Source organism: Centroberyx affinis, unplaced genomic scaffold (genome assembly GCF_046629955.1).
Source record: "Centroberyx affinis isolate AG114_WGS23_722 - 3 ecotype Tasmania unplaced genomic scaffold, CSIRO-AGI_Caff_v1 ptg003056l_1, whole genome shotgun sequence".
In the NCBI taxonomy this organism is placed as follows: Eukaryota; Metazoa; Chordata; class Actinopteri; order Beryciformes; family Berycidae; genus Centroberyx; species Centroberyx affinis.
Genome location: NW_027281143.1, coordinates 166,220 through 182,260, shown reverse-complemented (window position 1 = coordinate 182,260; position 16,041 = coordinate 166,220). Strand labels below are relative to the sequence as shown.

The window sequence follows — 16,041 nt, the reverse complement described above, 5'->3', positions numbered from 1 at the left end:
ACACCAGGAGGCAGCCACTGTGTGCTCAAAATAAAACCCACTCTCACACCCAATCACCCACACTCGCTCACACTCAGTCCAACCCTCAACCCCGTCCGACAGAACAGATAGAGCCACAATGCAACAAGGCATAACGCAACAATACACATCTGGCATACCTCAGTACAACAGAACACACTGCAATGGGCAACGATGCAGCAATAAATGATGCAAAAATACACATGGCATTACAGCAGCACAAACAGGACGCTCAGCAAAACACATTTAGCTGTCTCCCTAACAGAATACACTGGTCCCATTAGATACAAGTCAAGAGAACACATCCTCCCAGAGTACAGTACTTTCACCAAGGTACAATATGCTTACATTGCACAAACACGTGTTTAACAGTCTCAGGTGGACCACACAATGGACAGAAAGTTTTTTGCCACTAAGGTCCCATGCAGAACAGTCCACTGTAGGAAGAGGGAACTTATAAAGCATCCTCCATCTAAAGCCTGCCACTCTGTTCCCCCCAGCACCTCCTGCCACTGATGCTCCCTGACATCCTGAAGAGCCCTGATGTTCCTAACCTTAAATACGGCAGGATAAAGGTCTTATAACTCCCCAAAGCTCCCCAGGCTCGGAGTGGCAAACAAGAGAAGTTTCCCTTTCTCCTCTTGCCAGCTCCTCTCCCCCGATTTTGGTTGAACACCTCCACGTCCCGGCTCAGGTAGCGACCCCAAGGATCTCAGCTTTCAGTCTCTCCGAGAGTCTTAACTGATGTTCGCCCAGTGTGTTGAATCGGTTCCTGAGGGGTCTTCCAGCCCACTCCTCGTGGCTGCCTCCTGGCTGCCTGGTGGCCTAACATAGTGATGCACTGACTCCACAAAAACTGGCGGTTCAGCCCCAAACCACAGGCCATCCTCAGTGGTGCAAACAGTCCAAGCAGTTATGAGTAGGAAGTCCATATATGCTGTGTTTTGCTTAAAAATCTAAGTGGCGGAAAAACTATCATGGCGAAACGGAAAACCTGTATGTGTAATGGATTCAGCTTGAGGGGAAAAATGCTGACTCTACCATATGGTTCAGGAGTTATTAGACAAAACATAAAGTTGTTTGTTATAGCGCCACCATCTGGCCAATGAGTGTATTTTTTGTTGCCTGAGTAGTGGAGAAGATTTGAAACCTATTTCCCAAATTTGATTGCTTTAGGACTTACGTTCTCTGAGGTACAGATCGTTTTAGGGCAGAAAAAGAATAAGAATAGGGCTCAAATCGATGCCGAACAAATAACCAATGTGCAATTAAAATTGTAAACAAAAGATCCAAATACTCTAAATAGTGCAAGAGAATGAAGCAGGACGGTAGTGAACCTAATGAACCTAACCCTCTTCAACATCTATATGAACTGGCTGAACTGCAAAACTCCACAGCCCCTGGTGTCAGTCGGCCGAACACACAGGTCAAATGCCTGAGTTATGCTGATGACCTTTCTCCCTCTACAGAGGGTCTACAACAGAGCTTGGACATCCTTTACTAGTTTAGCAAGACATGGGCACTAATTTGAAAAAGACAAAGATCTTAACTTTTCAAAAAATATCCAATTCTCAGCAACATAAATTCACAGTTGGAGATACAGAAATTGAGCACACCAAAAGTTACACATATTGAGGTTTCATTACCAATTCTACATTCAAAAGAAAAAATAATAATTCACATCCCAATTAGGACCTAGCTCAAAACTTAAAATTGTGTAATTAAACCGATAGCTTTATATGGCAGTGAAGTGTGGGGACCATTAACTAACCAATGCCCAGTACCAACACAGCCAATAATGCATGCAGGGCTGAACTGGGCCAATACTCACTTAAACTACACATTCAGAAGCGAGCCATCAAATTTTTTACAAGCATTTAAAATCCAGTGACCCCCACTTATACCACTCAAAAGCCCTACAGCGCCAAGAGTAGAGCAAAGACGAGAACCTCCTCTGCCAGCTGGTCCTGAAACCCCAACTTAATCTGGCCTAACCAAATTATCAATAAAATCAAAGAAAATTACCTCATTTATTGGAAAAATCTACAAAAACTCAAAGTAAACTTGAATTCTATTTGGCAACTTCATGATAGAATGACCTTACAGCGGTGACAAATAGAAGAGACAGGAAGAGAGGGGCAGAAAGAGACAAGGAGGGAGAGAGGTAAAGAAAAACTGATAAAGAGAGAAAGGGAGAGAGCGGAACTGGAGCGGTTCTTTTTAATGTCATTTTATGAGTTGATTGTTGTGATTATTAACCTTACTTACCCATTTTACAAGACAAATTATGTGTTTTCTAGGTTTTAGGTGAAGTACATTGGATTTGCCTTGTGTATGAAATGTGCTACATAAATAAAGTTTGCCTTGCCTTGTAGAGTGAGACAGATAGGAAAAGGGAGAGATAAGTGCGAGAGACAGGGAGAGAGACGGCGAGAGAGCGGTGTAGAGCAACAGAACGAGACAAAGACAGAGGTAGAGACAGATAAAGAGGAAGAGAGCGGTAGAGAGACGGAGTCAGCATCACAGCGAGACATCTACATTTCCTCTCTGTCGCTGTGAGCGGCTGGTTCGCACTGAATAACCTCTATTAAACACAGCGGGGATGTATGTGTGAGGAGCTCAGAGTAAGCAAGACGGCCCAGCGAAATCATAAACCGGTCCAGAGAAAAGACTTTCAAAAGTGTGTGTGTGTGTGTGAGTATAAGAGAGAGAGAGAGAGAGAAACCTACTCTCGATATTAGAGTAATTCAACACAACCGCTTCCAAGTTCTCTTTTAACTCTCATTCAAGTCCTGTGAGAGCTTACCTCAATAGCACTTACCTCAACACGTAAATTGTGTAACAGGGGAAAGAAGTTCAACTTTTATCCCAGGAGATGGTGTATAGGGAGGAGGAAACTGAGTGTAATTTTTAAGTACACTGCATTACAACATGACAGTCTGAATGGCGAAAGACTGTGACGTGCCAACCTTAGATGTTCAGTTTGAGTGCTGAGGTCAATAAATGCCCCGAGTGCATGTGTGCCCTGCAGAGACATGCTGTTTCACGGGAGTACTAAGTGCTTTATTTACGGCGTTCATTTTAATATCATCAAATTATTACCACATTCATTTTGAGAAATTAGTATCGCCATAAAAAAAAACATGAGACTATCGTTGAGAAGATTGTTAGCCTCTACACTGCATTTTACACTGTGTGTCACTGGGTTGGGTTTGGCTGGAAATTAGCTGCGTTGCTTTATGGCACAAAGCGGGAAGAGGGCGCTGTTCTTGGATTGTGTTACAATTAAGAGCTTCTGGGTTGAGGTTTATCAAAGAGTTAGTGAAGTAACAGGAACACAAATAGATCCAGATCCCGCAATTTGCTTACTTGGTATCTTCTCCAGACTTGTAAATCAACCTAATAGCAAGTGGTTGGCTATAGCCTTCACAGTCAATAAAAAGTTACTGTACTGCAAATGGAAGGACTCTTCCGCTTCTGCTATTCAAGACTGGTCTAATGCACTTGCCAAAATAGCTAAACTGGAAAGAGTCATATACAGCAACATAGACTTTATGAGTAGATATGACAAAATCTGGGCTCCTTTCCTATCCTCTATGACGTGACAGGCTATAGCCTCATTAAGAATGTTTCATGTGATGTATCATTTTAAAGGTTCTATGTAAATAGGCATGAATTTATTATATATCATATTTCTAAAACAAGTGCTCTGCTAGTCTAACCACACGACCAACCCCATCGAATAATTTCGGTTATTTTTACATGTGGGCCTGCATGTGTTCTCGTATGCATCAAGGTGCGTGCAACTCTAGGATATATAATGCTAACAGGGGCGTGTACTGGTCCACACCGATGTATGTCTTGTTAATTTCTTCCGTATTAGTTTTTTTTAGTATGTTATTAATTTCCATCATCTGTACTATTTTTCAATCTATTATGCTTGTTTGTCAGTCCATGTGTAGGGGGGCAGGCAGGTGTGGGTGCATTTAGTGTCTATATGAAGTGTGTTTTTCTTCTGCTCGCCTGTTTCTGTCCAAATAATGTAAAACCTTCAATAAAAAAAAAATAAAAAGAATTTTTAAGCAGTGTCTGCAACTTTCATCAAGGTAAATGTAAGACTTTCCAAACCTTATTAATGCCAGTTAGAATAACGTATAAAACCAATTTTGCCATAGAAATGAAGGGGAAGAAAAAACTAAACATAAAAACAAAAAACTTTTATCCAATCCTAGAGCAGGTCTGCATGACTGGGCTGATTTCTCAGTAGAGAAACAGCACCCCAGGAAACCACCAGCATTTTTAAGACCTCTGAAACTGAAGACGTAGGGTTGTATTTAACAGTATTCAAGGACTTCTGAGACCTTGACTTGAGATAATCCAATTCAATTACATTTCAAGACCTGTTGAAGATTTTCAAGGCCTTGAATTTCAATAACTCTCTCCTACGTTTGGAGATCTGCTTGAGCGGCAGCGCTTGCCTCGGTGTGGCGAGGGAGATGGTACTGTGGATGCGGTGAGTTGAGGTGAGGTTAAAGCGAAGAGGAGGACCGCGGTGACAGGATGATGGTGACGATAGAGCAGCCGGAGCGGCAGATCTATCAGCGCCGAGCCAAGATGGATGGCTAAAACGGCAGATATTATTACAGCTAATGATTCACCTCAAGTGGCCATTACTGGGCTACGATCTGTCTCCCTCGCTTGGGGTTTTTCCACGAGAGTTGGGGAGCTGACAAGTGGAGTGAAGCGAGGGACAGGGAGTGTGTGTATGTGTGTGCGTCGGTGTGTGTCTATGTGTATGTGAGAGAGCAAGAGAGAGAGAGAGAGAGAGAGAGAATGTGAGTATCCATTCAATATCCATTCACGTCTGCCACTGTGTGCCTCGGCCCTGTCAATGGAAATACCATCTCCAAGTCTCCAGGTTTTGATAGCAATAATAATGTCACAGCGCGAGGCCTGCTCCACTGGTTAGGAGACGCTCGATATGGTGCGATCGTTTCACCAAATCAAGAGGAAAAACACAATAAAACGCCATGCTCTGTTGCTACTGTAACTATACAGGAGCTAAGATGAAGCCGCAGAATTGAGGTTTATCACCAATTAATGGTGAAGGTTGAAAATAGGTTGAATTATCCTTTAATAAAGATGGAGCCTACAACATTAAATTCAGACTTTCCGAGTCGTATTTGTCACTTAGTTGGCTCGTTCACGCGCGCTCTTCTCATAATTCCGATATTTACGACATGACTTGAAGTACAAAGCTGCACAAAACAGACATCACTATTGCCAGTCGTGAAAAGTAACTAAGTACATTTACTCAAGTACTGTACTTAAGTACAATTTTGAGGTACTTGTACTTGAGTATTTCCATTTTATGCTACTTTGTACTTATACTCCACTACATTTTAAAGGGAAATATTGTACTTTTTACACCATTACATCTATTTCACAGCTATAGTTACTAGTTACTTTCAGATCAATATTTTATATTTAAATCATTTGATCATCTTTATAAAATAACTATAAAATAGCATTATTATAGATTAGACTACCCAAAAGTATAGCTAAATTGTTAAGATTAGCTTCATGTTAGGGCTGGGCTATATGGTTGAAATCAATATCATGATAATCATAAGGTTTTTTTTCGATATCAATATATATCACGATATGGTTCATGTATGCAAAATCACGTTAAATAATCAAATGAATGTTCATCTCATTGAACCGAATGGTAATGTTAGGTGTGGTGTCAAACAAAACTGAAATTTTCAAATAATATTCCTACCATACCTCATTTTATGAGAGTTTATAAGTAAAATTTGCTTGTCATCATAAATTTAGACAGCAGAAATGTGTGTCACGATATCAAAATATCTTCATATCATCACGATATGATTCCACTGAAAGACGATAAACAATAATATTGAATTATCGCCCAGCCCTACTTTGACAGCTTCAAAATGCTGCTTACATGTACATGTATGTCAATAAATCAGTATTAAGATTCCAATAATTTATGAAAAATATAACTCTCTAAATGGGGACAGTTTGCATAATGCGTACGTTTACTTTGATACTCTAAGTACATTTTGCTGCCAATACTTATGTACTTTTACTTAAGTAAGATTTTGAATGCAGGACTTTTACTTGTAATGGAGTATCTTTACATTGTTGTATTGCTACTTTTACTTAAGTAAAAGATCTCAGTACTTCTTCCGCCACTGACTATTGCTTACATAAACTGGTCGGATCAAACTGTATTACCTGGTTGCAGGGAGGGTGCTGACCCTGGTGAAGAACACAGAGGGCTCCACGTCAACATGGACCCCCAGAGACAGATCCCTGTAGTAGCCCTCCACTTTGCCCGCTCCGCCGGAGTATTTGAAGTTCAGCACTGCTTCCAAAGACTGCGAAAGGACAAGGGTAGGGATGCAAATTAAGATCAAAGTGATTTCACAATACAGTATATTAACTGTCAATTCAGCCAAGGGTCTTCAAATGCGCAACAATAAATGTAAGTGTTGTGCGATCCGCCATCAGCGTTTCAATGGAGTCTTTATGGAAGAGTGAGTGAGTGTGATTGGGGTTAGAGGTGACAGCCGGCGCGTCGTCTTCTGCAATCCCATCAGAAAAAACTGGGCTGTTTTTCGAGATCGATGCATCAGAAAGTCATTATGGTAAAAATAATGAACGCGCCGCAGCACAGCTATTGTGCTGTATAATGAAATGGAAGTGTAACGGTGAGAAAGGCTGACGGAAGGGGACGACATGGACAGACAAGAAGCCTGTATTGACGCGGCTTCTCCATATAACAATATTGAGAGGAGAGGGCGGCGGGGGTAGGGTGGGCTGCGCTGGCAGAGGGGGGGGGGGGGGGGGGGGGGAAGGCGGACATAACAGTGCCACTCCGAGTCAGAGGCACTTGGCGGAGGAGGGGGGGGGGGGGCACGCGGGACAAGCAGCCAAGTGGGCGAAGGATAGCGAGGGGGAAATTAAAAGTGACAGTTAATGGGGAGCGAGCAGTAGCTGACTCAGGCGATGGGCTGGAGCGGGGCGCAGGGAGCGTCCGAGGTCCCACTTTTCTTCCTATACAGCGTATATCATCTCCCCGCATATTGCTGATGGAGGCACTTGCTGCGCCTTTCCAGATATATTTTTTTTTGCCAATTCCTTGATTATTTTCACTCTCTATCCCCCTTTTTGGGGGAGGCGAGCCAAAGTGGAATGATTCAGATCCTGCTGGCTAGATGTCTGGCCTATTACAACCTAATGACAGTGCCATAGCCCACTGAGGAGGAGAGCGGAGGAAGGAGGAGAGGATTATCATTACTGTAGACCCGGCACCTTCATTTTAAGTTTCACTTACCTCAAACTGCGTATATTTCACATCTTTGGTATATTTTCATACCGTACATATCTATCATTCATTTTTTTCTTTGCCTCAGTATTTTCTCTTGATTTGGACACCCTCACAATGCTGTAGTTAAATTCTGTCAATACTTTCTTTCATAAATTTCTACACATTTTACACATTCTATAGTCCAAATTTCCCTACAGAGTTCATTAAAGTTTCATTTCGTCTTATCATAAAGCATTCATATTGAGGCTAAGTAATGAGTGGTGCATGATGCAGCAAAACAACACAGCTAAAGTGATCTGATAAACACACTGTGTATAATACCCATATGGTGCCATGGTGGATCAGTGGTTAGCAGTGTCGCCTCCGTTTTCCTTCCACCATCCAAAGACATGCAGGTCAGGTGAACCGGAGAGCATTATGTTTGATGTAGTATGGTACATGACGTAGTATGTATATGATGTAGTATGATATATAGTAGTGAGGTAGTATGGTATGTGACATATGTACGGTACATAAAGCCCCTTGAGACATGCTTGAGACATGCTTGTGAGAAAAGGCTATAGAAATAAAGAGGGTGCAAATGAAAACCCTGAGATGCTTTCTGAATACCATTTTCTCTCTATCTCTCTATTTACTTTCCCCGGAAGAGTGGCAGTGGAGCCATTCTGCTCTGGAGATGGAGGAAGAGCAGGAGCTCTAACATGCCAGCAGGAGATGGATACACATTGTGCTGGCGACCAAATGAAAGGTACGCCAGGTTGATATGAATCTGATTTGAATTGATTGACTGGATGGCTCGGATTCCTGGTGCACAGAGGGACTGCGGGTGCAGGAGCTTTCCACTCAAGTGTCTGTATTCTCTACAGCAGTGTTCTCTTTGTTTTTTGTTTTGTTTTTCCTGCTGTTAGTTAAATATGGTGAAATTTAACTCACATATCTTATAGAAATAACACACTTGCTGTGCGTATCCATCCTAATACACCATAGGACATGTTAAAACCCATCATGCTGTGTCCTAGCTAGACTACTATGTACAATTCCTTTGTCTTTGCTGTCGTGGTCTAAAACAGCGGTTCTCAGCGTGGGGTCCAAGGACCACCAGGGGTCCTTGAGGGAGTTCCAGGGGGTCCCCAGCAAAGTGATGAATTGCTAAACTTCAGCATTTCATTTACAAGAAGTTAGAGAATGTAGAAGAATGACTATTTTGATCATAGTTTCACTGTTATCTCTCCACCTACAATACAGATAGTCATGGAATTCTGGACAAAATCATATCTGACAATAAAAATATTCTCAGATTTCGGTCAGACAAGCAAAATCACACGGGGGTCTGTGGCCCGAATGTGGACTAAATGAAGGGTCTTTGATATGAAAAAGGTTGAGAATCACTGGTCTAAAACATTTGCAAATATTGTGCCATGCAATCATAAATAAGCCTATATCTATATTGAAACACAAGCAGAAACTGTATGAGACATATAAAGGAGGGGGTAGAACTCCACAAGTACGGCTAAAAATAGTATTGAAATGAAATATTTTAATAAACAAGCACACGCACTGATAATGTTCCAATTAGTTCCTTTAATTCTAAAGCTTCAGCAGCACAATAACCTACATATTCAGTGTCTTGAAAAGCGAGGGCTCCTTAACAACAATATTTCTAAAAAGATGTAAACACATTTTTCTTCTGAACAACCCTCTCTCTCGCTGGAGCTCTCATGTTAAATTCAGCTGTGGGGTGTAGCCGGCCCGGCTGTGTTGTCCTAATGGCCTAAACAAGATCCTCTTGGGGGGGATAGGGATCGTCTCAGAGACACCGGCGAAAACAGCGACCGCGCTCCCCGCTTCCCTTCCAGACCGGGGGCCCGACCCCCAGAGTCCCTCCCTCCGTTCGGTCCTCTCGGCTGCCCTCGGCTCCCGCGGGACTCTATTTCAATCACACCGGGCTAAAAATAGGCCCCCGCTGTAATGAGGCGAGCGTGCTAGGAATAGCGTAGCGGCGACACGCAGCCTGAGGATACCTGACAACTCTGCACATACAGCAGCGGGCTCGCAGAAAGCACTGGCTTCTCTCACACACACACACACACACACACACACACACACTCGCACACGCAGAGAGAATAAGAAAGGCCTCTCATAACACTGTCAGAATGATAATGGCCAATGTCCTTCCTCGCTCGGGTTCAGAGCCCTGAGATAACAATGCAGCGCTGTGTGAAAATAATGCAGCCATTTCAACTTCCATTTTTAGCCTTGAGGTATGAAGCGCGCCTTTATCTGCTTCACTTTAAACACAAAAGATCCTTGTCGCAAAGAGATTAGAGCGATGGTAGAAGTGAAAGCAAGAAGATTTTTTTAAAAGATATATACACACAAGTAAATGTTGCTGATTGTCTACTTTGCCGCTCGCGCAAGGTTTTTCTACCAGCAACCGTGATAGCAGGCAAGTGCATGATCTTAAAAGGAGAATGCACCTTAAAGTGGCAGTCTCTTCAAATCTAGGAAATGTTATCTGATCTGTCATGTCATCAACAGACTACTGATGAGATCTTGTTGAATGTGCACTTGAGCTTTTACAACTACTGCTTTGTCTCACATTAATGCTACCAGTCCTTTACCAAAAATATATTCTTTGTCACACAATCCACAAAGCTGCTCTATTCGTTTCCCATGAAATAGCTCCAAAAACTGTCATAGGCTGGTGTCTTCACTGTCCTTTGTTCTAGCTTTAGAAAAGACTTATTCAATCTGAGCTGAACTATCCAAAATCACTGGCATGACATATGGTTGACGGAGTCAGAATTAGGGTGGATTTTACCTTTAATGCCATCGCTCCTCGCTCTTCCGCTGTCACAACAAAGCCCCAGAAGACTATCCGTCACATCCATCCGCACAAACACAGCATTTGTCAGACAATAGCAGTGACTTCTGAACAGACAAATATTCTCACTCGAGCACATGACGAGTGAACAAAGGAGAGAAGGGGAAGGCTGATGGCTTTGTGGACGTCCTGGCACGGAGATAAAGATCCCGACACACCTTGCCAAGGAGATTATGGCATGGCCACATGCCTCCTGACAGGAATGGCGAGATACAGTCCATCACAGTGACAGGTAGGCAGGGGGGAAAGGACTCTCAAAATCGCACAAGCTTATGTTGTTTAGAAAGTGATCGCCCATTGTTTGCACTAAAGGAATGACTTATTAGGTAAGCCTAAGCGTTGTTGAGCCACTCAATGAGATGGAACAGAGTTAAGAATGTCTGCTAATACTTCATGTAAAAATATACCAATGCCTTTTGGTGACAACACATATTTCCACAAAATGCTTTCTTAAGCTTTGAGAGACTGGAATACCTTGGTAAACCTAAAAACTCATTTAGTGCCACTGTTCTAAGCACTAAAGCAGTACTTCTGCTTGGCACCGTCAGTCCAAATCACTGCTTCCATGTGTTGGGACTAATGAAACAGCTGCCCTGGATATCACCCGTTCCCCCTCATGCATTGTAAAACCTGTTGTCTGAGGCTCTGACGGTAACTCTCTTTTACGCCTGTACTCTCTCTGTTCCTGTGTCTTTCTGATCATTTTTCAGCAGCATAGCATGGGAAACGAACAAAGCACTAGACGATGGGCTGACAGTAGGTGACAGTAGCTCTACTGTAGATGGAGAGGCTAGTCTTTATTGTGCTTAGATGATGGTAATAACCAGGGTTTCCCCATACACAGGCTTTACCTGGCCTTTTTAAAGGCAGATGTGTAAAACTGTCCACCACACAGATAGAAAGTTACCATGAGTGCAGTGCAAAGTAGGGATGGGACCACATATCGAAATTCAATGTATCGCCATACAAAAATGTGACTTATTAGCTCCATGTCAACGCCAACAGCCACCGCCACAAGTATATTGTCAACCTGTGGGAAACACTGAATAACTGCAAACGACAAATCAAATTTTGCCGCACGATTTTCACAATCTCGTCAAAAGCCACGGTAAAAGGCATTGATGTGAAATGTCATTATCTTCCTGCAGAAAGCCAAATTGGAAATGGCGTAAAGCACCCATTGAAGACAGATACCATCCCAATAGCCATTTATTTCGTGTACTTCAAAACACTTATTTTTCCAACCTCAATAAAAAAAAAAAATCATCTAAGTAGCAAAATCTAATTCTAGTGAATAACACACTCCACTCGCTTCTCACATTCTCTCTCTCCTATCTATCCATGGATCCTGGCTTTCAGTGGAGGTTTTTCCCCATAAGTGGGACAAGTGGTTGAGTGGCAAGTGGAGAGGGGTCACACTGTACTTTGATGATGCAGAAATGGAAGTCTGTGTGCCTAATTGTCCTTAAAATGAGCCGTGACCCCTGCTTGTGTTGCATCTGCCTGGTGCCAGGGAAGTAAAGCTGTCAGCCAGGAAAGCCATTTAGTTGCCTGGTGGCCCCGGCTTCTCCGGAGCCAAACGAAACTGAGCGAGATGACTCCGGGGCATTCAGTTGCAGCATGTCCATTTGGAGCGGTGCTGGGAGTACCTCTCGTACGTATGGCTGGCTGTCAGTCACTCAGCCAATCAATGAAGCACCCCGGGGTTCCAACTTGCCTCCGCGGCCAACTAGGAGGAGAGACGCCGCGGAGTCCGACAGACATCATCCTGGAGATAGCTCTCAGAACGGCGGTGATGGCCAGGGCCGCGGCTAGGAAGCGGAATACAAATCAAGTTTTGAGCAGGAATAAGTTGTCTGCTGTCTCCTCAGATAATGGGGGGGGAATAGCACTAGAGTAGAATGTATTTCTGTGTTTCTGCTCGTTACTGGAGTCCTTGCATTGCGTTAGCCTCTAAAAGAGACAGACGTGACACAGTATGCTCCCTAGAATATGAGCAAATGAGGTCACTGTAGGTCCCTCATACGTAGCCCATCAATCTGTGAGTTCAAACGTCTCTGATTCTGTGTCCATCTGCATTTTTGCCTCCGAGAGGCACTTTCCTGCTATATGTGGACTGGCGACAGCTTGACATTATCACGTTTCTGCTGCGCTTGTTAGCAATTGATGATTCATGGGAGGATGGGGAGGCTGACAAGAGTGAAAAGTTTCTCCATCAAACTGTTCCGCAGTGGAATAATTTAGCAATAATCCTCCAATGATGAGGAGTGAAGGTGTCTTCAACAAGTCCCTGTTGATTTGACAGCTGATGAGGGTTACAGCATCTAAAACTGCTCGGCAACAACCTGGCTGCAAGCGGACCAAAATAGCTGGTACCACTGACAGAGGTGAGGAGGTTTGTTGAGGGACGGGGCCTCGCATGGCATGGTATAATCACTCCAACCTTCCTTTCCGTCCCAAACCACCCCAAAAATCAAAAAAACCCTTATCTGGCACAGGCCCAAGCAGGTCCATTTAATGATGGTCCTGACATTTCTGCCCACGGCGTTTATAATGTCACGCTCTGCACCCCCTCACAGTTAGGGTCTGCCTCTGATGTGGCAATTAGAATAGGAGACCTTTTAAGGAGTAGGCGAACAACCTGCCCGACTATGAGGGATCTGTGCCGAAGGGGGTTATGGGGTGTCGTGCCCAAGTTATAATAGCAGCTAGAGGGTAATACAAATATTGACGTAAAATGTGAAGAGCTATTGCCTCATTGCCAAATTCCCACCAGGCAGCTGTAGGTAGCAAGCATCAGTGAGGTAATGTGACTGTAACTGTGAAATGCCCTGGGAGGTGGACAGCAATCTGCCTTGCTGTTTGAGGCAGTGTGATGCTATGTCACCTCTTTCTAAACCCCAAAACCCTACTATACAGTAACTAGTTCAGTCAATTACATAATCATTCTTTATTTTGGCATACAGTACATGCTGGTACTGCACAACATAATAGGACTCAAATGTTAATATGTTCTTTAGGTAACACATATACAGTACAGTCTGGGGTCAGACCGGTAGGCTATATTGGGCCGTTATTGACCTTTTCTTAAACATATCTGCCAGTCAGTGCCACACACTTCTGATATGATGGATATGATGCAGGTTGTTTGATTACATATGTATTGTATAATTAATCAATACTACACCGGTTGTGTATGGGAAGCCTTTAATCTGAACTGGTTTGAATGCAACATTTTGATTACATTCCACACAAGTAAGCAAGAACATGTTTTATTATCATTATTACTATAACTGTTTCAGGGGCTTTTCTACCCTGCCAAGAATAAAATTCCAGGGGAAACAATATATACTTCTAATTTGGTTTGAGAATGGTCACATTTAAAACTAACAGATATTGGCACAAAATATTGGTAATCGGCAGGTTCAATCCAAATCCAAATTGGCCGTCAAAACAAATCCTCATGAAAACAGGACTAGGACAGGACAATCTTTACTGCTTTTGGAAAAAAAGAAAAGAATAAAAAAGACTGGAATCTGCACAGAGGATAGCAGTGTAAACAAACATGTCCTAACATTGAAAACTTTTACAGCGCTCAACACAAGGCTTCCTAAAGAAAAACTGACATTTTCAATTAAAGCGAGACAGAATGTGTTAAAAGATAGAAGTCCCCCCCCCCCCCCCCCCAAGCAGGCAATTACACTTTAGTGCTTGGCTAGCTGGGGAGGAGAAAAGAGATGGAGGAAAGTAGGAGGAAGTCAATCTGGCTGGATCAAGGTGGCGATCTGTCACACCGTTAATGGAAGCCCACTAGTCTGACAGAGGCTTCTGTGGCAGGGACTAATGCATGGACCGTAACAGCCATGAATAGCACTTGAATAGAAGGCTTCATGTCGCATAGCCTGTGACCAAAGTAAACCATGATGTTTACTTACAGTCTTATGCATCATTTAATTTCCAATATGATTAATAAGCAGTAAGCCATCCCTAAGCATATATTTGTACTAGCGGACTCACAGGCTGGTGTCACTGTATCCATTCAGACTGAAAGGACATGTGTTTGACATGCATGAACATTTACTGAATCCAATCGATCACAATCAGAGGTGACCTTAGCAAGCTTCCATGCAGACCAAACGTCCTCCTGTGACTGGTTGTTTGGCTGTGACCCTTTGATTTCCCATAGTCTTTCTTTTTCACTCCCCACCGCCAAACCCAAATGAATCAAGGTGGAGGAAAACACACCTTTCTTCCAAAAAGAACCACCTTTGATCATCCAAATATGTTGTGAGAGATGTGTCCTCTTTATACAGGAGAGCAGGCCAGCACAGTCAGGAATGATCAACCTCAAGCAAAAAGATAACAAAGTAAAACTAGCTGAAAGTGCCTGAGTTGCTGACTCAGTAAATACAGACACACGCATATGTACGTCCAAATCTACACACATGACCACCTAAATTCCATATCTACATGCATACAAACTGACATACATGTTTATACTTTTGACCGCCAGTATGGGTCCAATTATATTTGCTGGGACACCAATTCACACACTCTTTTTGCATTTGTGGCAGCCCCTATCAGCTGATTTAAAATTGGGTTGACATACAGTATACCTTTATAATATATTATTGTACAAATGTACCAAGTTGAAAGAGTAACTAAACCCCAAACGCAATTCTGTGTACAGCCTGTCACCTTCTATAGGGTACAAAAACCTGTTGTCGTCTATAAAAAAAGACACTAAAAATCAGTTACATCAGTATTTGTATCTCGATCTTCTGAAACTGTGCATCAATTTTGTGTCAATCAATCAAAAATTGAAGAAGCCCACTATAAAAAATTTGTAGAACAATAGCTCAATGTGTGTGCAAAGTTTCATGTTGTGCAATTCTGGCCTTTTTTTTAAATTTCTTTTACTTTTTACAGCTCTACCATGTATCCAATTACTGTCATATTTGCTGGGACACCAATTTGTATCATTAGCAATTCTTGTGCAAAACTTTAGGTCTGTAGCATATGCTATCTCACAGGAAATTGGGTTACAAAACACTATCTGATAAGCCACAGCCATATTGACCAATCACAACCATATTCCATGTACAGACTGAAACTTGGCCCTCAAACACATAAACCAATTTTCGATTTGATCAACCAGGTTCTGAGATATGACTGTTTGGCATTTGTGGTGCCCCCTATGGGCTGATTTAATATTGGCTCAATGTATAGGTAGCACAGTTACACACACATCAGTCTGTGTATCTCTGTCTTCGGAAGCTGTGTGCCCATATTGGTGTCAACAGGTCAGAAATTGAAGAAGCATACAATAAAAAACTGTTGTTCAAAGAGTTCAAAATGTCAGAAAATCTGATATGGCAGACCTTGACGGTCTAACAGTAAACTGTAAACTGAAAAAAGTAAACTGCATACAGCACAAAGGGATGAAAGAGGAAAAATATTGAACGTTGTTGAGAAGGAGAAGTTCTCCTGTCAGTGAATTTCATTTGGGCCAATAGGAAAAACCTACAGGGTCTAAATTAGAAGGAATGGGACACTCTTCTCTACTGCAGCCACACTTTGTGATTTAGGGTGATAAAAATATTGCTTAGCGCAGCATTAAGAGCAAAAGTGTAAGGGGATATGAAATGAAAACCAATCATTAAAATGTCTAGGTTATTCGTAGCTGATGTATGCTTAATAAAGGAATAAGCCCAATAGTGTGCTCTTGAGAACTCTCAAATCATCCTGCGTCATAACCCGCCTCTTCCTTTGCCCGTCATTT

The 16,041-nt window shown here is 42.6% G+C and overlaps 1 protein-coding gene across 1 annotated transcript in view; it reads right to left on the bottom strand.

Annotated features, from left to right (window-relative positions):
• The window catches only part of trappc9 (trafficking protein particle complex subunit 9), a 171,338-nt gene that overhangs the window by 77,566 nt on the left and 77,731 nt on the right, over nucleotides 1–16,041 (bottom strand). Inside the window, exon 19 of the mRNA XM_071537471.1 lies at nucleotides 6,280–6,422. Within this exon, the coding sequence (XP_071393572.1) occupies nucleotides 6,280–6,422 (143 nt within the window). The remainder of the gene's footprint in view (nucleotides 1–6,279; nucleotides 6,423–16,041) is intronic.